At 42.5% G+C, this 27,151-nt stretch overlaps 1 protein-coding gene across 2 annotated transcripts; it reads right to left on the bottom strand.

Moving 5' to 3' along the window:
* Window positions 1–137: 137 nt before the first annotated feature.
* Window positions 138–25,588, bottom strand: GINM1 (glycosylated integral membrane protein 1). Of its 2 annotated transcripts, none has more exons than XM_001173165.8 (8): window positions 25,250–25,588; window positions 19,482–19,541; window positions 19,227–19,323; window positions 12,855–13,006; window positions 11,841–11,997; window positions 11,104–11,234; window positions 9,224–9,387; window positions 138–1,160 (listed from the first exon to the last, which is right to left on the bottom strand). In XM_001173165.8, the coding sequence occupies exons 1-8, from the start codon at window positions 25,367–25,369 to the stop codon at window positions 1,049–1,051; spliced, it is 993 nt and encodes a 330-aa protein (XP_001173165.4). In that variant the 5' UTR covers window positions 25,370–25,588; the 3' UTR covers window positions 138–1,048. The 2 variants fall into 2 exon arrangements, with proteins under 2 accessions (XP_001173165.4, XP_024213236.2); XM_024357468.3 differs by lacking the exon at window positions 25,250–25,588 and adding an exon at window positions 24,349–24,580.
* Window positions 25,589–27,151: the final 1,563 nt, after the last annotated feature.

The raw sequence follows: 27,151 nt of genomic DNA, 5'->3' as shown, positions 1-27,151 counted from the left end.
TAACTCATGACATCAATGGACTCATTCAATTTGAGCCATGGTTTCAGCCAGTGTAAATGAAAGTATACCTACTCCTGCATCTCAGCCATTCTTACCTGGGCAAAGGTTTTATATCAGTGTAACCAAAACGGCTATACTTTTTTCCTCAAAAAAAAAAAAAAAAAGTTTATTTTAGAGTGAGAACATGTCATACTACTTTTAAATCTTGGAGCATTCAAGGTAAGTAGTCTTGGTACAGGATACAATCAAATCATGATACACTTCAGTGATTTTATACTGAGTCACATACTTAATATAAAGGCACACTGTACTGAATAAAAAAATAAGTGTTAAGTTCTTGACCTTTTAAATTAGAATTTTATAAAGTGCTTTTCATAAAGTCTTATATATTATAGTAATTAAGTGGATATAATTTCCTTAACAAAGGCACCTTGAAAAGTTATTGGCACATGAGATTTTGTCTGGTCTTTTTTTTTTCTTTTGATAATTTCAAAGTCTCTTCACATGTGTTCTCTTCCACTTTAAGTTTTCCTTAACAATTCATCATATGAATAGCCAGCCCTTTTAGAGAATAAGGTCAACTTTTTTTTTTTTTGAAACAGAGTCTCGCTCTGTCACCCAGGCTGGAGTGCAGTGGCGTGATCTTGGCTCACTGCAGCCTCCGCCTCCCGGGTTCAAGCAATTCTCCTGCCTCAGCCTCCCAAGTAGCTGGGACTACAGGCGTGCACCGCCACACCCGGCTAATTTTTTTATTTTTTTTAGTAGAGACAGGGTTTCACCATGTTGGCAGGATGGTCTTGATCTGACCTCGTGATCTGCCCGCCTTGGCCTCCCAAAGTCCTGGGATTACAGGCATGAGCCACTGCACCCGGCCGAGAATAAGGTAAACTTTAACTTGGCACTGTAAAGGTCAATTTTCAGGCAGTCTTAGAGTTTAGCAATTTCTCTAGTGTATAAACTGATTCTTAACGATTTAAAGAAAATTATATTCAAGTGGCAAATTTGGAGGCAACAGGCTACTTCGGAGTCCATGATATGAGATGGCGTTTTAAATACATGTTTTATCTTCAAGGTTTTCAGCTGTTTTCTCTGGACCATCTGGATATAAGTTGATAGCTGTCACAGGTATGACGTCCACTTTATCCAACTGAAGAATTCCTCTGAAATAGAAAGTGATTAATTACTATCAAAATTAAATGTTTCCTCTGCCTGTAGTTTGATAGTGAGAAAAGGCTACTTCAAGGTTATAATATACACCTAAGGTTAGGTGCTTTTGCTACATTCTATTTAAAAATTCATAGTGGTTGTACAAACTGAGCCCAAAGTCACTTTAACCAAAATGGCTGAGAGAATAGAAAGGCATCGAGGAAGTTCATTATTTCCTATTTTAGGGAAGAATAGGGTAAGTATAGATCTCCAAGGCAGAGTTAGGTTCCTAGATACACCCAGGCTGAGCAAAAAGCCTAAGCCTAAGCCTCTCTCTAAACAATACTCACCACCACAACACAACCTTAGGTCTTTAGATAGTGTTGCTCTTTTTGTTACTTAAAATCCCTGACCAGAGAGTACGTCTTTGGATTGAATCTAGGACCCTGCATTGTAAATTCAGTGTTATTCTAATAAGAACATCAACGGGGGTTAGTTGTTTATAGAACCAAACAGATTCTAAAGTTCACAGGGGAGTAACTGCAAGAACAGCCATAAGATTTTTTTTAAAAGAACAATGGGGAGAAGACAAAGTTGTCTTAAGTAGCTCTCAAAGGTTTTATTAAAACATGATAGTAGGCCAGGTGTAGGGGCTCACACCTATAATCCCAGCACTTTGGGAGGCCAAGGCGGGCAGATCACTTGAGCCCAGGAGTTCAAGATCAGCCTGGGAAATATGGCGAAACCCCATCTCTACTAAAAATAGAAAAAATTAGCTGGGCATGGGACACCTGCAGTCCCAGCTAGCTATTCAGGAGGCTGAGGTGGGAGGATCACTTGAACCCGGGAGGTGGAGGTTGCAGTGAGCCGAGATCGTGCCACTGCACTGCCGCGTGGGTGACAAAGTTAGCCCCTGTCTCAAAAACAAAAACAAAACATGAGAGTAATTAAAACTGTGCTACTGGCACAGGAATAGACAAATAGATCACTAGGACAGAAAATAGTCCAGAAAAAGACTAACATATATGGAAATTTAGTTTATAATAAGGTAACATTCTAAGTCAATGAGAAATTACTAATGGAAAAATGGCCTCTGTCTGGGAAACAAAATGAGAACTCTAGCTTTAAAAGTATACAGAAAAGTAATGCTAAAAAATAAATTTTGGCCGGGTGCAGTGGCTCATGCCTGTAATCCCAGCACTTTGGGAGGCTGAGGTGGGTGGATCACCTGAGGTCAGGAGTTCGAGGCCAGCCTGGCCAACATGGTGAAACCCTGTCTCTACTAAAAATACATAAATTAGCCAGCTGTGGTGGTGCACGCCTGTAATCCCAGCTACTCGGGAGGCTGAGGCAGGAGAATCTCTTGACCCCAGGAAGTGGAGGTTGCAGTGAGCAGAGATTGTGCCACTGCACTCTAGCCTGGGCAACAAAGCGAGACTCTGTCTCAAATATATAAATAAATAAATTTTAAGAAAATATAATGGCTGGGCACAGTGGCTCATGCCCTTAGTAATCCCAGCACCTTTGGAGGCTGAAGCAGGAGGACTGCTTGGGCCCAAGGAGTCCAGCCTGGGCAACATAGTGAGACCCTGTCTCTACACAAAATAAATTTTTTTTTAAAAAAATGGCTGGGCACGGTGGCTCACGCCTGCAATCCCAGCACTTTGGGAGGCCGAGACAGGTGGGTCACTTGAGGTCAGGAGTTCGAGACCATCCTGGCCAACATGGTGAAACCCATCTCTACTAAAAATACAAAAATTGGCCAGGCATGGTGGCGGGCGCCTGTAATCTCAAGCTATTCAGGAGGCTCAGGCATGAGAATTGCTTGAAACCAGGAGGTGGAGGTTGCAGCAAGCCAAGATCACACCACTGCACTCCAGCCAGGGCAACAGAGCAAGACTGTGTCTCAACAACAACAACAACGAATTAGCCAGGGATGGTGGCAAGTGCCTGTAGTCCCAGCTACTTGGGAGGCTGAGGCAGGAGGATCGCTTGAACCCAGGAGGTCAAGGCTGCAGTGGGCCTTGATAGCACTGCCACTGTACTCCAGCCTGGGCAACAGAACAAAACCCTGTCTTTAAAAAACAAAAAACAAACAAAAAAGGCCCCATAATTTTAAGATAGGAAAGTCTGGCCTACTTAGTAGGCAAAATAAAAACCCTACATGCTGTAAAGGAATAACATGAATTACTTAGGCCTTGAATTTAAAGCTTTTGTATGATGAGATACCATAAATAAGCAAAAGACAAACGATAGGCTGGGATTAGTAAAAAAATCTGCAATGTGCATTACATATGTATAACAGACAAAAGAGCTCCTATATACTAATAGTTACAAAATGCCAACACAATTGAAAAATGGCCAAAGGCTCTACGTAAGCAAGTCATGAGAGAATCATATATAGCCAATTATCACAAAGATGTTGAACCCACCCAGACCTAAACTAGCAAAGATGCTAGTAAGATGAAAATGCAAATTAAGATGAATTACATTTTTAGTAGCAAAACCAAAAAAGATTATCATCAGGTTGTAAGGAGTTAATACAATTACTTGTGACACAGTAATTTTACTTTTAGGAATCTATTCTACATAAATACACAGGTGCAAAGAAATATATGTGCAAGGATGTATACTAGAACATTATTGGGATTAACATGAAATTGGAAATTACCTAAATGTTAGAGGAATGGTTATACTAAGGTATATCTATACTGTGGAACACCTGTGATATTATGACTTGTAAGTTCCTCTGGCTTCCTGGAACAGCTCCTAAAATCCTTAAATCTCCAAAGTGGTAAGTATCTTTTGGATGCTAATGATGACTGATGGCTGGGGGATCCTGGATAGCCTCAACAGGGGAACTGGTTGCCAGGGGTATCAACCATGAGATCAGTCCCATCCCCCAACCTTGGGGAAGGGAATGGGGTACTGAAGGTTGAGTTGATCACCAGTGACCAATGATGTAATCAATCATGCCTGTGTGATGAAACCTGCAAAAGAACCCAAAAGGACTAGCTTTGGAGAGCTTCTGGATAGCTGAACACACAGAGGTATGGGACCTGGATAGAGGTGCACCTAGGGAGGGCAGGGAAGCTCTGAACCCCTCTCCCCCTCCCCATGTCTTGCCCTATGCACTTCTTCCATCTGCCTCTTCATGTTTCCTTTGTAATAAACCAGTAAGTGGAGGTGTTTCCCTGAGATCTGTGAGCCGCCCCAAAGACGTCCCAAGCAAATTAATCAAACCCAAAGAGGAAGTCATGGCAACCTCTTTATACCAAGCTGGTCAGAATCACACATCACAACCTGGGGCTTACAACTGGCATCTGAAGGGGGGCAGTCTTGTGGAACTCAGCCCTTAGCCTGTGGGATCTGACGCTGTGTCCAGGTGGAAAGTGTCAGAACTGAACTGAATTAGAGGACACCCAGCTGGTGTCCACTGGAGAATCGGTTATTGGTGGTGAAAAATCCCCACACACGTATTGGTGCCCAAACGTGAAGTACTCCAGAGTGTCAGAGTAGGAAAAACCAAAGTATTTTTCCTATGCTTTGGTTTTTCCTATCTCCTTTAGAACTATGCAGCCATAAAAAGAATAGGTAAGCTATACATAATTATGACATGTCAGTTAAAAATAATATTAAGGGCTGGGCATGGTGGCTGATGCCTGTAATCCCAGAACTTTGGGAAGCCAAGGTGGAAGGACTGCTTGACCCCAGGAGTTTGAGACCAGCCTGGGCCAACCTGGCCTCTACAAAAAATAAATTTAAAAAATTAGCTGGGCATGGTGACACACACCTTAGTCCTAGCTACTCAGGAGGCTGAGATGAGAGGATCACTTGAGTCTTGGGAGATTGAGGCTGCAGTGAGCCACGACTGAGCCACTGCATTCCAGCCTGGGTGTCAAGGTGAGACCTTGTCTCAAAAATAAGTAATAAAAAATAAAATAGAATTAAAATAACTAAGGGGACAAAAAAGAATATATGTAGTGATAAGAAAAGATCTTAGGTCTATGGTTCCCAAACTGCACTGAGGTCCCTGGGTTGGTGAGCAAACTCACAGAGGCACCACAGAATAATATAAATTTTCAAGAGACTTCATGTGTAATATTACCTTGAGGTTACTTCATGCTTTTAACATTAGATTGCAAAACATTCAATGAAGTCAATCTTTCCAAAGCTGGGTTTTGGTGGTGCTAGATTTGGAAAGTTTTTCCCCTCCAAACCTCATGTTAAAATTTAATCTCCTATGTTGGAGGTGTGGCCTAATAGGAAGTGTTTGGGCCATGAGGACAGATCCTTCATGAACAGATTAATGCCCTCTCTGGAGGGGAAGGGAATGAGTTCTCATTATTCATTCTCTGGAGACCTGGTTGTTAAAAAGAGCCTGACACCCCCCTGCTGTTCCTCTTGCTTCCTTTCTTGATATGTGATCTCTGCACATGCTTTGCCTTGCGATGCTGCTGAGTGGAAGCAGCCTGAGGACCTCACCAGAAGCCCAGCTGATGGCAGCACCATGCTTCTTGTACAGCCTACACGGTTCTTGCAGAACCATGAGCTAAATAAATAACCTCTTTTCTTTATAAAGTAACCAGCCCAGGTATTACTTTATAAGCAACACAAAATGGCTTAACACAGGTGGTTACTATGATAAAAAGCAAATACTGTACAAAACTTAACACTGAACAAGAAATGAGGATGCCAATTTCCAGTCTGATGCCAAGATATGAGGTATTGTGTAGTGCTCTATAGGCACTCACATCCCATTAGTATTTCTTAAATTAGTAATTTAAGAACAAAATTGCTGGGCGCGGTGGCTCACGCCTGTAATCCCAGCACTTTGGGAGGCCAAGGCAGGGGGCTCACGAGGTCAGGAGATCAAGACCATCCTGGCTAACACAGTGAAACCTCGTCTCTACTAAACATACAAAAAATTAGCTGGGCGTGGTGGTGGGCGCCTGTAGTCCCAGCTACTTGGGAGGCTGAGGCAGGAGAATGGCATGAACCCGGGAGGTGGAGCTTGCAGCGAGCCGAGATTGTGCCACTGCACTTCAGCCTGGGTGACAGAGTGAGACTCTGTCTCAAAATAAATAAAAAATAAAAAATAAAAATAAAAATAAAAATCTTTAAATTTGTCTTTTGGCCTAAGTATAGGGGCATTAAAAAAATTTACTGGCACACTAAGGATACTGTAAACCAAGAAAGTTTGGGAAACCTGTGTCTTAAGTGAAAAATGCAATGTAGAACAATTAACAATCTGAGTTGATAAATAATTATGATTATCTAGTGTACATTTACATTAATACATAGAATTTGGATTAAAATGTCAACTCAGTTGACAATGACTACCTCTAGGTAGAATAAGAATTGAAGAACAGAGAAGGGATACTTTCAGTTCATTGCTCTCTATAGTTCTGTATTAAATCCTTTTCTACCAGGAAGTATCTGCAGTACAACTGCAAATTTGGTTTTTAATTTTATATTGCATCTGTTCCTGCAGAGAAACCCATAACAAAACAATGGCAAAAGAAAAAGAAAAACATTACAACACCGTTTTCTATGCAGGTATACATAATAAAGTTCAAAAAAGTTTGGAACTTCCTGGCAGCCAAAGGGGAAAGAAATCTGTTAAACTACAGAATTTTTATTACAGGTCAAGCATCCCTAATCCAAAATCCAAAATGCTCCAAAATCCAAAACTTTTTGAGTGCCAACATGATACTTAAAGAAAATGCTTGGCCAGGCACAGTGGTTCACACCTGTAATCCTAGCACTTTGGGAGGCCAAGGCAGGAGGACAACTTGAGGCCAAGAGTTCAAGACCAACCTAGCCAACATAGCAAGATCCCCATGTCTCTCTCTCTCTATATATATATATATACATTTATAAATATTTATATAAAATATATACAAGTATTATATATATATTTCCATATATGCAAAGGAAATGCTCCCAAGAGCATTTTGGATTTTGGATTGAGGATGCTCAACCAGTAAGTATAATGCAAATGTTCAAAATTCCAAAAAAATCTGAAATCTGAAACACTTTTGGTTCTAAGCATTTTGGATAAGGATATTTCTATATCAGAAAGGAATGGGAATGCCAATTCAGTGGAAATGTAAACTAAGAGGTGGGAGGGGCAACTAATATTTCTTTACTCTGCAGGTGCTTTGCTTGCTTCATGACTTTGACTTTCAACAATCCTTCAAGGGAGGCATTAGTTCATCATTACACCTGAAGAAGTCGGAGGTTCAAAGACCTCACAACAAGCAAGTGGAAAAGTAAATGTTCAAATTAGGTCTTCTTTTCCAAAAATCCTGTTACATAACAGTATAATGCAATGTAGCTAAGCCAAGAACTGTGGTCATCTGCATTGAGATTTGTTTCTGTTAATTAAAATGACTAATGGGCCAGGTGCAGTGGCTCACGCCTGTAATCCCAGCATTTTGGGAGGCCGAGGCGTGACCCACCTGATCCACCTGAGGTCAGGAGTTCGAGACCAGCTGGGCCAACGTGGAAAAACCCCGTCTCTACTAAAAATACAAAAATTAGCCAAGCAAGGTGGCGCATGCCTGTAATCCCAGCTACTCGGGAGGCTGAGGCAGGAGAATCGCTTGAACCCAGGAGGCGGAGGTTGCAGTGAGCCAAGATCATGCCACTGCACTCCAGCCTGGGTGATGGAGTGACATTCCATCTCAATAAATAAATAAAATAAAATAAAATAAAACGACTGATTTAACTTGAAAAAATACTAACAATAATTCATTTTAAATTTTATAATTGACTAAAAAATATACAAAAGGAAGTCAAAGTCAGTCTCTCCACCTCTGCTCTCATTCCCACTCATTAGAGATAACTTGTTTTCTCATTCCAGAAATTTTCTATGCATTTATATACACATAATACTTTTGTTTTACCTAAATGTGATCATACTGCTTTGCCATATTTCCCCCCACATAATAGATTTTGGACTTATTCAGCCAGAGAAAATCTCATTAGACCTCACTGATATACAGTTAAGAGGGCTTTTATTTTGCTTTTACTTTTTTTTTTTTTGAGAGGGAGTTTTGCTCGTTTCCCAGGCTGGAGTGCAATGGCGCGATCTCGGCTCACCACAACCTCCGCCTTCCGGGTTCAAGCGATTCTCCTGCCTCAGCCTCCCGAGAAGCTGGGACTACAGATGGGTGCCACACACCCAGCTAGTTTTTATTTTTATTTTTTGAGATGAAGTCTCACTCTGTCGCCCAGACTGGAGTGCAGTGGTGCAATCTCGGCTCACTGCAACCTCTGCCTCCCGGGTTCAAGTGATTCTCCTGCCTCAGCCTCCTGAGTAACTGGGACTACAGGCGCCTGCCACCACGGCTGGCTAATTTTTGTATTTTTAGTAGAGACAGGGTTTCATCATATTGGCCAGGCTGGTCTCAAATTCCTGACCTTGTGATCCGCCCGCCTCGGCCTCCCAAAGTGCCAGGATTACAGGCATGAGCCACCAGGTCCAGGCTAATTTTTTTTTATTTTTAGTAGAGATGGGGTTTCACCATGTTGGCCAGCATGGTCTCGATCTCTTGACCTCATGATCCACCTGCCTTGGACTCCCAAAGTGCTGGGATTACAGCCATGAGCCACCGTGCCCAGCCTATTTTGCTTTTATTTTCTATTACAAACAATGCTGCAATGAATATCCTGCTTGTCTACTGAAATTAACTACATTTTAAACTGATACTCTGGGGTTGAAAATACATCATGAAGTCCTCGGGTTTTGTTCACCTCTGATCATACAGTTGCATTTTCCATTATATGTATTTGTTTCCTTCCTCTGCTACTAGATTTGAAGTTTTTAGCAGAGTTTGTCTTACTTACATCTGAATCTCTCCAAGAATGTCTTGATCACAATAGCTATTCAATAAATGTGTTTCAATTTTGCTAACATTGGAAGATGAGCTAGAAAAACAGTAGGTGTTATTTTCCCTCCCATTTGTCTTACCCTTTCTAATTTTTATATTTTCTATTCTAAAACATAGCAAATATGTCTCACTTTTTAATCATTAAAAATACTAACATTTCAAAAATAAGAAATACTTACTTGTATTCAGAAACCGGGAAAAACACCTTTAAGATGGTTATTACCACAGCTGCTCCTGTAATTCCAACCACCATGATGTTCAAAAACTGAAAGAATACTGGGAAAACACTGCTCCAGAACCTACACAGATCTTTCCTAAACTTTTCCATCCACTGACACATTACCTGAAAAAGGAATTTCGATTAGATATGCAAGTTGCATCGATCTCTAAGAATAAACTTTAAATTTTTTAATGTTTTAGCTTTGGGATGATAAAAATATTCTATATTTTGATTGTGCTGGTAGTTACATGGGTGACTACATTTGTCAAAACTAATTGTATATTTTAAATGGTGATTTTATTTTAGAATGTACCTCAGTGAAGTTACTTACAACTTTAAAAATTATGTTCTAACAATACAAGCACAAAAATGTTAATAGCCTGTAAAATTATTTATATTGTTTTCTAACTACAAATCAAGTGAAAATAATTGCTAATTGACAAGAGATTCGTTAGGCTAGTCCATTATAAACAAAATGGAGCAGAGTCAACTGTTTCCAGTACCTAGAGCACGAGAGAAGGAAGAGAAAGACAAACATATTAGAAAATTTTAGAATACATGGGAAGTTCACTGTGTACAAAACATGTTTCTATACTTTAAGAGCGAGAGCAGAACTTAAGGTCGGCACTGATGGCACGGACTATGAAGACAGTCTGCTCTGGGGCTGAGCTGCTAAGGGAGGTGAGGTAGACAGGGTAAAGGTGCTACAGTCCAGACTGCTGAAGTGACCTCAAATATGCAAGCCTGACCTTCGGTGAGAACTACTACTCCTTTAATACCAACCATAGACCCTGCTCATTTAAAATGAATTTTGGGTAGGGGTCTACTTAATATACAGAGAGATATCGGGATACTCTCTGAACCCATGAATATATTCCTGGTAAGCAGTATAAATGTCACAGGTAACATCTGAGAAATTAGTAGGTGCCAATGCATATTTATATGTAGTACCCAACTTATTTAATCCTTGTAACAACTTCATGAGATACTACTTTACACTGCTATTCAGATTAAGTGGGTGCCCCATTGTACAGATAAAGAAACTGAGGGTAGAGAGATTAAGTGCCCCAAAGTGGGAGTACGGGGAAATAAAGAGTAATTATCGGCCGGGGATGGTGGCTCATGCCTATAATCCCAACACTTTGGGAGGCCAAGATGGGCGGATCACTTGAAGTCAGGAGTTTGAGACCAGCCTGGCCAACATGGTGAAACTCCATCTCTACTAAAAATACAAAAATTAGCTGGGCGTGGTAGCGTGTGCCTGTAATCCCAGCTACTCAGGAGGCTGAGGTGGGAGAATCACTTGAACCCAGGAGGTAGAGGAGTAAGCCGAGATCACACCACTGCACTCCAGCCTAAGTGACAGAGTGAGACTCCATCTCAAAGAAAAAGAAAAAATTTGTTCAAGATCACACAACTAGTCAGCGGCAGAACCAGGTTTCAAACCTGGGCAGGCTGACTCTAGGAAGTATATTCTCAACCACCTGAGCTGAATCACTGGGCAAGATCCTGGGGGCACAATGCACATGTGTGTATGCGAGGTAGCGGGTACAGAATAAACACAGAAATCTGGATATGAGAAATAACTGTGGAATTTATAATTCCAACCAAATGAAATCCAGCACCTTGATAATCATGATCTGACTACAATATTATTAAACAAAGCTCGAAGAGGAAAATAGGAATACTAAAAATATCACATTAAGACCAAGATGAGTCCATTATCACCAATGCTCTACAGTTCCATTCTTCAGGATTTCCACTCCATTTTAAATGCTAGGGTCGATTTTCTTCATCTTAACCATGAATGCTTATGATAACACCAAATACTTGATTTACCTTATATGAAGATGGCGGCTCTGCTCTGAGAGGAGTTTCAGGTAACTTGCCAGGTAAAACATCTTCATCTATAGTGGTTTCCACATTCCTGATAAGATACTGGCTAGTGGTTTGCAGTGAACTGACACTTTCTACCCAAGAGAAAGAGCAACATTACCAAAATGCTGGTGTCTTATCCTACTAGTCCTAAGATTACGATACCAATAGCATTTAGGACAGTAAGAACACATATTTTACCATGGGAGAAAAAATTAACACATCTGAATGTTCACTGATTTAAATGTCAGAAGAGAACTATAAACTAAGACACGTATAAGGAGCTAAAGCAGTTATGATTCTGTCACATAGAAAGCCAAAATTTTAGAAGTTCTATGTTTCTGTGAAAAAATGAATAGTTCTTCCTCTGAATGAACCTTTACAATAGTCTTATTACATATTTTGTGATCAGTACCCAGAGTAAGAGTGAGTAATTACTGAAAAATGTCACTATGCAACCAGCACTGATCACATTCTACTAATGCTCAAAATAGAGTCCTAAAGTCCTTAAATGGACATATGAAGCAATACATGTTATGAAGCATTTTTTTAAACAAGCTCATTTCCAAACATATTAACTATTAAAGATAAATAGCAACTTTTGCAAATAGTGTAAAAAATAACAAAGTTTAAGAGTATATAGAGCTACCAACTAAATAAATAATCTCCTTAATACTTTAAATAATGGTCTTTTAAGTTACCTTTTTTGGAGAGGTTAGGAAGGGTAAATAAAATGTCACTGTCTCGAGAAATAGAGTAGAGCATGCTTTCTTCCAAAGGGAGGGTATAGTTTGAATGTCTGAGTACTCCCCGGTTCTTAACTAAAATATCAATTTCAGTGACATCCTTTTGCTGAACCTGTGAAAGAAAATATAATTATTCTTTATTTTAAATAGTAGCACAGCCCCATAAAAATTTAAAAGCAAATTTTCCTCCCAGATTTATATAACTAAAACATGTGTCCTATTCAGACAATTACTCTTTTTTTTTTTTTTGAGATGGAGTTTCGCTCTTGTTGTTGCCCAGGCTGGAGTGCAATGGTGCGATCTCAGCTTGCCGCAACCTCCGCCTTCTGGGTTCAAGCGATTCTCCTGCCTCAGCCTCCCGAGTAGCTAGGATTACAGGCATGCGCCACCATGCCCAGCTAACTTTGTATTTTTAGTAGAGACAAGGTTTCTCCATGTTGGTCAGGCTGGTCTAGAACTCCTGACCTCAGGTGATTCGTCCACCTTGGCCTCCCAAAGTGCTGGGATTACAGGTGTGAGCCACCATGCCCAGCTAACAATTACTATTTATTTCCCCGTACTCCCACTTTGGGGCACTTAACTTGCAACTTTAATAATATTCCTGTCCTGCTTTAGCACTTACTATTATAAGCTTAATCTCGATTCTACTTCATTTACACACAGAGACTTCATTTACCATAGAGGAAATGGTAGCAGAACTATGAGCCAAATTGAATCTCTTTGCTTACTTTCTATTTAATAATGTCTGTACATTTTAAAGTGATACAAACATGTATGAATATGGGAAATTTTAAAAATATATTTCAAATGCTAAAATAAATATACAAAAATTCTAAATAATTGGATATAGGCAACATTAGGCACCTTCCTTATCAAGTCGGAAACAAATAAAATAACTGAACACATGCATAATATCTAGCACAAATCTAAATATCATTTAATTCCCAATTAATAAACATACTATCTTACTTGTTTTCCATCAATCTCTACTACCTCTTCTTGAATGACAATTAGTTGCAAACTGGAACCAGATGTCATAGGCCACTCATGAACTAAAATCCTTACACTGACAATTCCAAAATATTCTTTTTCCTCCAAATTTTCAAGATTTTCATTCTTCACTATAAAAAAAAAAAGTAGTGACACCTTTGAACAAAAATTACCACCAAATCTGTTACTGAGTTTGATTATTTTGATGACATTTACATGGAACAAGACAGTTGTAAACCAATTTCTTTGGCTTTCTTCATCCCTGACCTCAATGCTGTTTCAGATTTATTAAAAACAAAGACAATCTGACAAATCTTTATGACTGCTTACACTCATTTGAAAGGGTAAAATGTGTTGATCTTTAGACTTTGTATGAAATACCACACTAGCAACATCTTTCCCATTCTTTTTTTTTTTTTTTTTTTTGAGATGGAGTCTTGCTCTGTCGCCCAGGCTGGAGTGCAGTGGTGCCACCTTGGCTCACTGCAACCTTTGCCTCCTGGGTTCAAGGGATTCTCCTGCCTCAGCCTCCCAAGTAGCTGGGTTTACAGGCTTGCACCACCATGCTCAGCTGTTTTTTTGTATTTTTAGCAGAGACAGGGTTTCACCATATTGGCCGGGCTGGTCTTGCTAACTCCTGACCTCAAGTGATTCACCCACCTCGGCTGCCCAAAGTGCTGGGATTACAGGCATGAACGACCACGCCTGGCCCATCTTTCCTATTCTTTTATACAGGTTGGCAATGAGGAACCAACATGGCACAACTATAAAGCCAGCCAGAAGATACAGCCAATCCCATGTTTTAACATAATAAGCACATACATTCGTCCATCCACAAAATCCTGTGAGAGAAGATGCCCAAGCAGTAAGAACATTGAGTTTTTTTATCAATCCTTTCCCCGATTAGTGACTCATTACTATTAGAGAGAGCAGGAATGGGGAAAGAGGGTGGGGGAGGCCTGTCATTTCTCTCTGGTAATCGATAATGGGGTAGGACTAGCTATTGTCCATGTTCTTCTCTAGCTAGGAAACCTCTACTCCTGCTCCAGTAGAAACGGGGTGTAGTAGCTGCAGCTGGTTTACAGAGCCAACAGCTACTCTATTAAGGTACAAGTGCTATCGAAAAAGATAAAACAACATACACCAATGCACCTGTCACAGATGGAGCATTTTATTTCTATCCCTCAAATAATCTGAAGATTTTTGCCAAACAGGAATCCAGATATACAATCTGAATGCACACCCAGCTGTTTAGTCTGATTCTGTGCATCTATAGGGCTACTTCCTTTGTCTGGAATATCTCAATATCTAGTTCATTAACTACTTACTATTACAAGATATACCTACCTATTCTCCCCTGCTTTAGTCCCCGCCTCCAAACCATTCAGACAACATGCCAGGCTCGTCTCACTGTGACGTGGTTTTCAGTCCACAGCCTCCTGCTCACACACCTTTAGTGGCACTTCTGTGAAGTTCCCGGTCCTCTCACTGGTCTTCCTCAGGCTCCTCATCTGGCCCCTCGCTGCTCCTCTCTCTAGTGTGCCTAACCCTTCATGCCCTTTGAAAAGCACCACTGTCAAAGGTACCCCCTCTCTCATGGTCCATCCCCGTGTTTTAACTGACCATTACCACCCGTGGGTCTCCTTCGTGGAACAGCAGGCGCTGTGTCAGCATGTCCGTAAGCCCAAAGACTAAGGTACAGGAGACTCAATGGGTGAGAAAATGCAGTCATAAAAATACACCCAAGTGGCAATTCTTCAGCCTGCAAATTTGGTACCTGATATAGTTTGGATGTTCCCCGCAAATCTCATGTTGAGATGTAATTCCCAATGTTGGAGGCGGGGCCTGGTGGGAGATGTTTGGGCCACGGGGGCAGATCCCTCATGGCTTGGGGTTACGGCACCCCACTGCCACTCTCGCTCTGTCTTGCTCCTGCTCTGCCATGTGAGATACTGGCTCCCCCTTTGCCTTCCACCATGAGTAAAAGCTTCCTGACGCCTCCTTAGAAGCTGAGCAGATGCTGGTGCCATGCTTCCTGTACAGCCTGCAGAACCATGAGCCAATTAAACCTCTTTTCTTTATAAATTACCCAGTCTCAGGTATTTCTTTATAGCAATGTGAGAAGAGCCTCATACAGTACCTCTAATACAGCGTAAAATTAAATAAAAAACAACAAAGCCCTTCATATTGACTTCCTTACTGTGGTAGGCGGCTTTCAAAAATGCCCCTCAATGACCCTTGCCTCTAAGGAGTCAGACATTTCTGCAATTCCTCCCTCAAGTGGGCTGGACCTAGTGACTAGTCAGTTAGTTACCTATCTATCTATCGATCTATGAATGATTTTTTTTTCTTTTTTTGTTCTTTTGAAAGAGACAGCCTTGCTATCTTGCCTAGGCTGGTCTTGAACTCCTGGCCTCAAGTGATCCTCCAGCCTTAGCCTCCCAAATAGCTGGGATTACAGGCATGAGCCAATGCACACAGCCTAGTGACTCGTTTCTAACAAACAGAGCATAGCCCAAGTGATGGAATGTTACTGTCACAATTAGATTATTAATGGCTATGACTTCTGTCTTGCTAGTACTCTTTTTCTTACTGGCAGTCTCTCTTGTCCTCTCAATGATGAAGCTAGTTGCCACGTTGTGAGATGCTCTATGGGGAGCTTCGTGTGACAAGGAACTGAGGAAGACCTTCAACCAACATCTGGTGAGGAACTGAGGCCTCAGTTCAAGAGCTCAGAAGGAACTGACTCCTGCCAACAACCACATGAGTGAGCTGGGAAGCAGATTTTTCCCAGCTGAGCCCTGACGTGATGGCAGCCTTTTGAGAACCACAGGACCCCGCTAAGCCAAGCACAGATTCTCGACCTACAGAAACTATGAAATAATAAATATTGTCTTAGGCCACTGATTTCTGGGTTAAACTGTTATGCAGCAATAAACAAATACACCAACTAAAGAAAAAGTTTCTTTAAAGAATTAAAGAAGATTTGTTGTTGTTGCTGCATTTAATGTTTTGAAGATTCTTGCTGTAACTGGGTAAGATGAGCATTTATTTCAGTTATCATAGAAACAAACTCAGTGCAATGACTGGGATGACTAAAAGATGGCCATAAGAGAGGAGACAGGCTGTATTCCACGTCCAATTCCCAGTAAATACAACAACAAAAGAATTATTATTTCAGTAGTACTAGCACTTCCTTTCTTAGCTACCATGGATCAGCTTGCAGCACACCAACCCTCTTGCAATGAACCACTTGCAAAGAACTGCTAGAAAAGATGTAAAAAATACACACCCACACATACACACAAAACCTACATCTGTGTAGAGGCATCAGAAGCTAAAGACAGCCAGCACTTGAAGGGCCAAGAAAAGAGCTCCCTGAGGTGAGTACAATATCCTGTGTGATTTCTTCCCCCAAAGGCATTTGCCAACTCCCAGACAGAACAGGTGGAGAGGTTGAAAAGCTGAGTAGAAAGCAACGACTAGGAGGCAAAAAAGCTCGACAAAGTGTCTAGCAGTCTCACCCAGCAGGGGAGAAAATGAAGTGTTTAAATGTTAAAACAAAAATGCTAAGCTATGCTTCCACAGCCAGCAAAAATAGCCTTCTAAAATGAAGGCAAAGAGATGTTTTCAGACAAATAAAACCTCAGACCATTCACTGCTAACAAACCTGTACTGAAAGAAATACCAAAGGGAATTCTTTAGGCCGAAGGAAAATGACAACCAGGGCACAATGCATGTGTGTAAGGGCAAGGCAGGAGTTGCAGAATGTACAGAGAAATAGGGATAGAAGAAAGAATTTTGGAACTTGAAATTCCAACCAAATGATATAGAGTGGAGCACAGATAGGAAGGAATAAAGAGCAATGAAAAAGGTAACTATGATGGTAAACACACATGAATATTGGACTACATAAAACAATAATTATGTCACATGGGGTTTAAGAACACAAAGAGTTAAAATATATAATAATAACCCAAAGGCAAAAAGGGAATAAATGGAATTTAAGTGTTCTAAGGTTCTTGCATTGTTTGGGAAGTGATAAAAGTACAAATTTATTTATTTTTATTTTTTAAATTCATTTTTTGAGACAGGGTCTCACTCTGTCACCCAGGATGGACTACAGTGGTATAATCACAGCTTACTGCAGCCTCTATCTCCTGAGCTCAAGGGATCCTTTCACCTCAGCCTCCTAAGTAGCTGGGAAAACAAGCCTGCACCACCACACTGGGCTCATAGGTTTCCCTATGTTGCCCAGGCTGGTCTCGAACTCCCAGACTGAAGTGATCCTCCAGCTTTGGCCTCCCAAAGGGCTGGGAATACAGGCATGAGCAACCATGCCCAGCCAAAAGTACTAATCTATTGATAGCAAGGGTAACCACTAAAAGAATAGTAAAATTACGTAAAACCAAGACAGAAGGGAACTATGATACCAAAAATAATTAACCTAGAAGAAGGCAAAGGGGGAAGAAAAAGAAACACAGAACAGTTGGGACAAAGAGGAAACAAGATGGAGGATTTAAATCCAAATGTATCAGTAATTTTATTAATGTAAATAAGTTAAAATCCCAACTAAAAGACAGACTGACAGAAACAACAAGTGGGCCGGGCACGGTGGCTCATGCCTGTAATCCCAGCACTTTGGGAGGCCGAGGCAGGCGGATCACCTGAGGTCAGGAGTTCGAGACCGGCCTTGACCAATATGGTGAAACCCCATCTCTACTAAAAATACAAAAATTAGCCGGGCATGGTGGCGGGCACCTATAATCCAAGCTACTCGGGAGGCTGAGGCAGGAGAATCACTTGAACCCGGGAGGAGGAGGTTGCAGGGAGCCGAGATCGCGCCACTGCATTCCAGCCTGGAAAACAAGAGCAAAAACTCCATCTCAAAAAAAAAAAAAAAAAAAACCTATGTATATTCTTTGTATTTGCTATTTCATCCAAATAATATGGCATATTCCAATGCAACATACCTGCTTACCTTTAAACAACTAAGAAAATGTTCTACTGACATAAGGGTAGAAGAAACTGAATACTAGATAATCAGACAATTCATTTTCTTGGCTCTTGCTATCCCATTTACTACCTTTATGCACATTTTTTTTTTTTTTTTTTTGAGCCAGGGTCTTACTTTGTTGCCCAGGCTGGAGTACAGTGGCGATCCTCCCACCTCTCAGGAGTAGCTGGGACTACAGGCACACACCACCACACCCAGCTAATTTATTTTTGTATTTTTTGCAGAGACAAGGTTTTACCATGTTGCCCGGGCTGGTCTCGAACTCAGGGCTCAGGCAGTTCACCCGCCTCAGCCTCCCAAAGTGCTAGAGCCGCCATGCCCCGCCTCTATGCACATTCTTACATCGTTATCTACTTACCAGAAATACAGTTTCATCAATGCTGATCTTATGGAAAATAGTGAATATGCGAGAAGCAGCCAATATAAAACAAGAACAGAGTTTTAAACACATTAGTGTTATTGTACATTCTGATAATGATCTGTGTGTGTGTTTTAGAGATGGGGTCTTGTTCTGTCACCCATGCTGGAGTGCAGTGGCATGATTATAGCTCACTGCAGCCTCAAACTCCTGGGATCAAGTGATCCTCTTGCTTCAGTGATGTATATTTTTACTTTATTTTTATTTTTTTTGTGACGGAGCCTTGCTCTGTTGCTCAGGCTAGAGTGCAGTGGCGTGATCTCAGCTCACAGCAGCCTCCACCTCCTGGGTTCAAACGATTCTCCTGCCTCAGCCTCCTGAGTAGCTGGGATTACAGGCGCACACACCACATTTTCAGTAGAGATGGGGTTTCACCGTGTTGGCCAGTTTGGTCTCAAACTCCTGACCTCTCGTGATCTGCCCACCTCGGCCTCCCAAAGTGTTGGGATTACAGGCGTGAGCCACTGCGCCCAGCCTATTTTTACTTTAAAATGGAAATATATAACATCCAAAAATTGTTTTGCTAATTTAGTATTATTAAAAACAGAACATGCCAGGCACAGGGGCTCACAACTGTAATCCCAGCACTTTGAGAGGCAAGGAGGGTAGATGGTTTGAGGCTAGGAGTTCAATCAAGACCAGCCTGGCCAACATGGCGAAACCCTGTCTCTACTAAAATTACAAAAATTAGCCGGGTATGGTGGCACATGCCTGCAGTCCCAGCTACTTTGGAGGCTGAGGAATGAGAATCATTTGAACCTAGGTAGAGGTTGCAGTGAGCTGAGATCGCACCATTGCACTCCAGCCTGGGTGACAGAGCAAGACTGTCTCAAAAAACAAACAATAACAATAACAACAACAACAACAAACACACAAAAAAACAGAGCAATTATGGAAGTAATTTAGTAATACTCACCTATCAAAGTCTGACAGCTTATTCGGGTTACACCACTATTTACAGGTAAGTCGTTTACATACACCTGTCCACTCTCATAGGTTATGTTAAGAACAACCTTAAAATAAAGCAGCATATACATTAATTCCAATATTTATAAACAATAGCAAACTCTTCAAGTCAAAAAAGATTAACTGAGACGTGCAAGTTAAAAAATCAAATAAGCTGCATAGCACTTAGCTAAATTATATATTAAAACCAGAAAAGGAGACAAACCTGCTGTTTAGATATGTCCCCATCATCTTTCAGTGTAGTTACATTAATTCTGATGCCGTCCTGTAAAACAAGTATTGTGTAAATTGGAAGGTGTGCATCTCAGATTGAGAACAACGTGGCTTTCTCTTTTCCCTCCAATTGTATCTATTGTACAATCACTTATAATAGCATTAAGAGAGTTTAAAAGACCATCTTTTCCATTTTATAGCCATTTTTCCACCCTTATTTACAATTCCAATTATTTATTTATTTATTATTTATTTTTTGAGAGTCTCACTTTGTCGCCAGGCTGGAGTGCAGTACCACGATCTGGGCTCACTGCAATCTCCATCTCCTGGGTTCAAGCAATTCTCCTGCCTCAGCCTCCCGAGTAGCTGGGATTACAGGCATGCACCACCACACCCAGCTAATGTTTGTATTTTTAGTAGAGATGGGGTTTCACCATGTTGGCCAGGATGGTCTTGAACTCCTGATCTCGTGATCCGCCCTCCTCGGCCTCCCAAAGTGCTGGAATTACAGGCGTGAGTCACCGCGCCCGGTCTAATTTTTTATAATATACACTTTTTCTATTTACTTGTGAAAAGTATCACATGAGTATATAATATGCAAATATAGAGTTTAAAAGATGAGCACTCCTGTAAGTACCACCGAGGATAAAATATAAAATATTACCCCTGCCTTGGCAGGCTCTGCATGATTGCCCTCTATCCCCCCAGAAGGAATCCTATACCCAATTCCATTTGAATCATTTCTTGCTTTTCTTTATAGTTTTACTACCTGTGTCTCTCTCTCTAAACAATATGTTGCTTAGTTTTATCTGTTTCTGAGCTTTATGTAAGTGGGATAACAGTACACATGTATTCTTCCGTAACTGTAGTTGATACTGTTGATGCACATAGCTGTAATCACAGTAGTCCATCTCTGACTACCAATTTACTTATTTATTCTACTACCCACGGACATCTGAGTTGTTTCCAACTTTTTTGCTTTTATAAATAAAGTTGCAATGACTTTTTTTTTTTTTTGAGAGGGAGTCTCGCTCTGTTGCCCAGGCTAGAGTGCAGTGGCGATCTTGGCTCACTGCAATCTCCGCCTCCCGGGTTCAAGCGATTCTCCTGCCTCAGCCTTCTGAGTAGCTGGGATTACAGGCATGCATCACCACACCTGGCTAATTTTTGTATTTTTAGTAGAGACGGGGGTTTCACCACGTTGGTCAGGCTGGTTGCGAACTCCCCACCTCGTGATCCACCCACCTCGGCCTCCCAAAGTGCTGGGATTACAGGCGTGAGCCACCGCACCTGACCAAAGTTGCACTGACCCTTTCTTGAGTGTGTTTCTTATACAAGCATCTGTAATGCTCCAATTTTATTGCCTCTCAAGGTATTATCAAAAGCAGTATACCCAAATATTGAAGATGACATGCTTTATATACAGAAGCAAGCACTATTTTAAGAAGTATTTACCACTGACCACAGGAACTACAATCTGTCATTTCTAAATCAAATTCTTTCCTAAGTTTATTCACAAATAGACATTGTTATTCTGGAATAAAAACAATACTCTCAAATACTTTTTCTTTGAGGTTGTATTAACTTAGAAAATAGGAAAACTGTTCATAAACATCAAAAAGAATATACAAGTATATCTGCTGGCCCTGAGTATCCTAAATACTTTATATATAATTTCCCACAAATGAGAAAATAAGACTGATGAAATTTCATGAGGTCGAGCTGATTCCAGGAATAATTTGTGAAAGAGGATTCATACCACACAAGACCAACAACATACATTTAGGGTGACTTTGGTTCACTTCCCAACTAGGAGCCTAGGAAGCTTTCCAACTAGAAATTCCTCAGAACTAGCCAGCTTTTTCCTGGCCCACCTTGATCTAGAGGGTTAGAACCAATAGTGCATCTAAAACAAATCCACATTCGATGAGCTATGAGATTGATAGCTACATTGTTTTGTGTCCAAATTCAAGTCATATGGATCTCCTTTGCAAACTAGAGAATGTATTAATTATAAACTATTATTCTTCTAACAGCCCAGAAGTAAGCCTCCAATGTTGTTCTAGGAAACCATTTTATAGCTTCTGCCTTTTAGCAGTGAACATACACTATATTGTTAGCAACTTACTGAACTTTATATATATATATATATATATATCACCTACCTAGTAAAATTACAGAGTTTGAAAAAGACAATTAACAGACACAAGCACACTATATTTTCCAGAGAACCAAGTACAACAAAATTATTTTCTGGTCTTTCTGAATGATTTCACTGCAAAAGGGAATCACACTCCTTACTGCCCCCTGGCCAGGAGTTCAGAGCCAGGTCATATTTATTGTTCTTGAGAACTTCTGATTGAACTGGAAGTTCAGGCTCGTAAGCCAGGGTTGCATATACTTAAAAAGTGCTTGGGGACACTGAAAAGTTTCTCCCTAAAAATCTTCAATTCTTCTAATTCCTTTACTCATAGGGTGCCCACTGGGGACATAAGTGTCTTCCTAAGAATAAAGGTAATAGACAGCTGGTTTAAAATACGTCTGAGCGAAATATACAGTTATGCATACAAGAAAGTAAGTGTCCTCCGAATGCCTCTCTTTGGTGACCAAGTTATTTTAGTATTAGAAGAATTTACTATAAAGACTTTTATTTTTCGGTCGGGCATGGTGGCTCATGCCTGTAATCCTAGCACTTTGGGAGGCTGAGGCGGGTGGATCACCTGAGGTCAGGAGTTTGAGACCAGCTAGCCAACATGGTGAAACCCCGTCTCTACTAAAAATACAAAAATTAGCCAGGCATGGTGGCACGTGCCTGTAATCCCAGCTATCTGGGAGGCTGAGGCAGGAGAATCGCTGGAACCCGGGAGGCAGAGGCTGCAGTGAGCCGAGATTGCACCACTGCACTGTGCAGGATGGGGGACAGAGCGAGACTTCACGTCAAAAAAAAAAGTGACCGGGCGCAGTGGCTCACACCTGTAATCCCAGCACTTTGGAAGGCTGAGGCGGGTGGATCACTTGAGGTCAGGAGTTCGAGACCAACCTAGCCAACATGGTGAAACCCCATCTCTACTAAAAACATAAAAAAATTAGCTGGGCGCAGTGGCGGGAGCCTGTAATCCCAGCTACTTGGGAAGCTGAGGCAGGAGAATCACTTGAACCTGAACCCAGGAGGCAGAAGTTGCAGTGAGCCGAGATCATGCCAGTGCACTCCAGCCTGGGAGACAGAGCGAGACTCTCTCTCAAAAATAAAAAACAAAAAATAAAAAAATAAAAATAAAAATACAAAAACTAGCCAGGTGTGGTGGCACGCGCCAGTAGTACCAGCTACTCAGGAGGCTGAGATAGGAGAATTACTTGAACCTGGGAGGCGGAGGCTGCAGTGAGCCGAGATCACACCACTGCACTCCAGCCTGTGTGAGACAGAGCGAGATATTCCGTCTCAAAAAAAAAAAAAGACTTTTATTTTTCAATCTTATGTGCAATCTTGTATTACCTCAACTTCTGACAACTGCATACATAAAAACAGAAAAATGCTTATAGTCCAATAAATCTGAGTCATCGGAAGAAGGCAGAATTTTCCTGACTTCAACCAGTTTAATTTATATCAGACTGGAAACGAGGATGGACAGATGTGATAAAGCTAGTAATGTTAAGGGTAGTCTGGTTCTGCACTGTTCAATATGGTACACACTAATCACTTGTGACTATTTACATTTACATTGATTAAAATTAAATAAAAATTTAAAAACAGTTCCTCACTGGCACTGGCCACATTTCAAGTGCTCAGTGGCCACAGCAGTCTAGTGGCTACCCACAAGGTGAGAAAAGACATAACCATCAAGGCAGAAAGTTCTACTGGACAGCACTTACACAATATGTGGGACCACTGTGAAATTCTTTCCTATTGGAAATGTTTCACAATAAGACGTTGAGAAGACTTAGATCAAGGGACTTCAGTTTCCCACAGACACAGTCCAGGTAATGAGATTCTCTTTCTAGTTGTTCAGCACTCATTTAATCTGTGAAACTTTTTGTTGTTGAGACAGGCTCTTGCTATGTTAACCAGGCTTATCATCCAACACCCAACTCTTGGTCTCAGGCAATCCTCTGGCTTTGGATTCCCCAGTAGGTGGGATTACAGGCGTGAGCCACTGCACCCAGCTTAATATGTGAATTTCCGAGTTTAGATCTGGACTTTCTGAAAGTGAAATGAAGGCCCAAGAAGGGAGAACTGAAATAGTGAAATCATCACTAAGAGCCAGCCGACAATGCAGTGTATTTTAAGCCTGCAGTCAAAATGTATTTTTTGCAGATTATATAGACGTAAACATCTCTTTGACACATAGGTGTCAATTATGAATCTTTAAAACTTGAAAAATAGGAAAATAATGTCCGTATTTCCAGAACTTTTTAGAACTATTTCACTTTTATTTGGTCCCTTGGTGCCTGTCCATCACATTCCTATTGTTTAACCAGATGCAACTGTGGTCCACATATAATTTCAGATATAGGTGGTTCTTATGGCAGGCAATGTCGTGGCTTCTTGGAATGCCCTGCAGAACTGAGACATGCTAGTCATTTTTGTACCCACGTGGGGTAATGTCATTATCCTAAAACGTTAACACTTGGTTTTTTTGTTTTTGTTTGTTTGTTTTGTTTTGTTTTGAGCTCCCTCACCCAGGCTGGAATGCAGTGGCACGATCTCGGCTCACTGCAACCTCTGCCTCCTGGGTTCAAGCAATTCTCCTGTCTCCGCCTCCCGAGTAGCTGGGACTACAGGCACCTGCAACCACGCCCGGCTAATTTTTCTATTTTTAGTAGAGACGGGGTTTCACCTTGTTGGTCAAAGTGACACTTACCGTGCCCTTCGCCTTTGTATTTAGAGTGTTCATATTCAAGTCTTGACTAGGAAGAGGTGTACCGACATAGTTTCTTGTCATTCTCAGAACACTTGCACTTTAAAATATTCAAACTTTTCCCTACCATTCTACTGAAAAAAGGCTGATACTGGCCTAGGTAGGCACGACTCTACGGCAGGAATGGTGAGCATCAGTCACGTTTTAATGTTAGGATGCCTCGATTCTCCCACCTCAGCTGGCATCAGAAGCACCTGCAGGACTCGCCAACCCGGACTGCTGGGCCCCGCCCCCAGAGGCCGGGCTGAGTTCCCAGGGGATGCGGACACCGCCGATCGCGCCCCGCCGTGAGAACTTCTCCTCCAACATCCGACAAAAACACTACGTCGCGCGAGGGCCAGGTCTCTGCCTCTGCCCACCTGAGCCCGGCGGAGCCCCGCAGCCTCGGAACGGCGGACCCTCGCGATCGCAGGCCGAGCAGGCACAGGTGGCCTGGAAATGCGCGAAGTGGGCAACTTCCACACTTCCCGAGCACACAAACATTCCCTGCCCAAGCGCTGGCTCTACCCCGGGAAGGCGCCATTACGAAGGCCTGATCACCGGCAACCGCGCGCTTCGACGGCAAAGCCCCGTCAGGTCGCGCGCCGGCTTGGGCCGCCGGAGAGTCGGTGTGGAGTGGCTCGAGGCTCACTCACAGCGACGCAGCCCCAGTGGGTCCCTTTCCTCTTACCTCGGCCTCCCACGCCGCCCCCATTTCCTGGGGTGCTTCTCCCCACACCTCCTTAGGGGGCCCGGACCCCCGCCCCTGCCCGCCGGTGGGATGTGGGAAGCGTCAATGTGGACGGCCCGGGCCTCCCGGAGGGTCGGAGTCGTAAAGCGGCCAGCCGGGCCCGCCCTGCCCTACCTGTGGGGCTCCGGACAGCGGCGGCGGCTCGGGGGCGCCCGTCGTCAGCCAGCCGGAGGCGGGTAGCGCCACGAACAGCAGGAGCCGGAGGGCGAGCGACCCCGGTGGAGCGCCCTCCATCTTGGACAACCCGGGCAGAGGGCAGCCGCGGCCGGGAGGTGAGGGCGGAGCCGGCCCGCGGGCGGGACGGAGCTTCGGCGGGAGGGACAGGGAGGGGCGGGGAGAGGCGGGGAGGGGCGGGACGGGCCCTCCCCTCCCCGGGCGGCCGCGGAGAGGCGCGGGGACGCTCCGAGATCCGGCTCTCCTGGGAAAGGCGTTTGCGCACGCGCAGCGCCGCGCGGCGTCGAGGGGCGGAGTGAAGTCTTGGAAGGTACGGCCCCTCATTAGACCCGCCCCCAGGATTGGACAGGACTCCAACTGGAGCGATGTAAATGTCCTCGTAACCATTATTTTTAAAATTAGTATTTACACACATGCATGTGTCTGTGTGTGCACATGTACATGTACCTATACGATGAAAACAACGGTAATATTTCAGAAAACTGTTATACATTAAAAATGAAACATCGCATTTACAGGGGAAGTTTTTATTAAGTGGGTAATTCCCCACCCTTGGCTGCACGTGGGACTCTCCCGGGCAGCTTTAAAAAGTACTGGGGTCTTCCTGAACACCCCACTTTCCAGCCTGGGCTGCGGCTTGGGCCCTGGTGGTTTTTTAATTTTCTCGGGTGATTCATTGTGGGGCCAAGGTTGAGGATGCGCCATGCTTACTGTTCAGCATTCTGCCGACCCCTGGAGGCGGCGCGGGGACAGCGCTCAGCTGGAAGCCAGCGCACCTGGGCTGTCAGCGCCTTTTTGGTCAGTATCGTAACTCTAAAGTGAAAGTGTTAGACTTTTCTTCCACCTTTCAGATTAAAAAAAAAAAAAAAAAGTTACGGAACCCTGTAAAGCAGAGTAGCAAGAAATTCAAGCATTTTAGATTAACAGGATTGCATGTTGATTGAGAAAAACTTGGAAACTTGGCCATTCAGGCAGAATAAGAGTAATATTTAGTCTTCCTTTGAAATAAAACTTTTGACATGAAATAAAACTTTTGACATGAAAAAGGAAACAAGAATCTATTTCTCTCTTTGAGCCCCCTTTACTCCTTTGAACACCCTCCTCCCACAGGCCTGCTGACCGCCACCGCCCCCCCCCGCCCCGCCCCAGAATAAATTATAAAAGTTTTGGCTAAAGACTCCTTTCAACTAACTCCGGGCTTACTCTGAGATTCCCCACGCCATTGTTAAGCTACAAGTGATTTCACAGCGAAGCCCCACACACTTCTGGGTTCCATCTGCAAACTTGGCCTTTTCCTTTTTTTCCTACTGCTGGAATTAAAAATGAATTTGGAGATGGGCGTGGTCATTTGTGCCTGTACTCCCAGCTATGCAGCAAACGCAGGCAGGAGGATCGCCTGAGTCTATTAAAAAAAAAAAAAAAAAGGAATCTAGAAGCCGGGTGCAGTGGCTCACGCCTGTAATCCCAACACTTTGGGAGGCCGAGGCGGGTGGATCACTTGAGGTCAGGAGTTCGAGAATAGCCTGGCCAACACGGTGGAACCCCATCTCTACTAAAAATACAAAAATTATCCAGGCATACTGGCACGCACCTGTAATTCCAGCTACTAGGGAGGCTGAGGCAGGAGAATCGCTTGAACCCAGGAGGCGAAGGTTGCAGTGAGCCAAGATCGCGCCATTGCACTCCAGCCTGCGCGGTGGAGCGTGACTCTGTCTCCAAAAAAAAAAAAAGAATCTGGAAGTCAGAAAACATGACATGTGGATCTGTATAATTTGAATTAGTAATATAAGGTTACAAAGTACGTCTATATGAAAAGATAATAGGTAAAGTTGAGGCTCTCTG

This window comes from Pan troglodytes, chromosome 5 (assembly GCF_028858775.2).
Source record: "Pan troglodytes isolate AG18354 chromosome 5, NHGRI_mPanTro3-v2.0_pri, whole genome shotgun sequence".
In the NCBI taxonomy this organism is placed as follows: domain Eukaryota; kingdom Metazoa; phylum Chordata; class Mammalia; order Primates; family Hominidae; genus Pan; species Pan troglodytes.
The sequence above is the reverse complement of the archived record's forward strand: the minus strand, read 5'-3'. Positions and strand labels throughout refer to the sequence as shown.

Coding starts and splice junctions, on each gene's coding strand:
- GINM1 (XM_001173165.8), bottom strand. CDS start 25,369: ATGGAGGGCGCTCCACCGGGGTCGCTCGCCCTCCGGCTCCTGCTGTTC. Junction 19,542..25,249: donor CGCTGTCCGGAGCCCCACAG/GTAGGGCAGGGC, acceptor CTTGTTTTACAG/GACGGCATCAGAATTAATGT. Junction 1,161..9,223: donor TTCCCGGTTTCTGAATACAA/GTAAGTATTTCT, acceptor TTTCTATTTCAG/AGGAATTCTTCAGTTGGATA.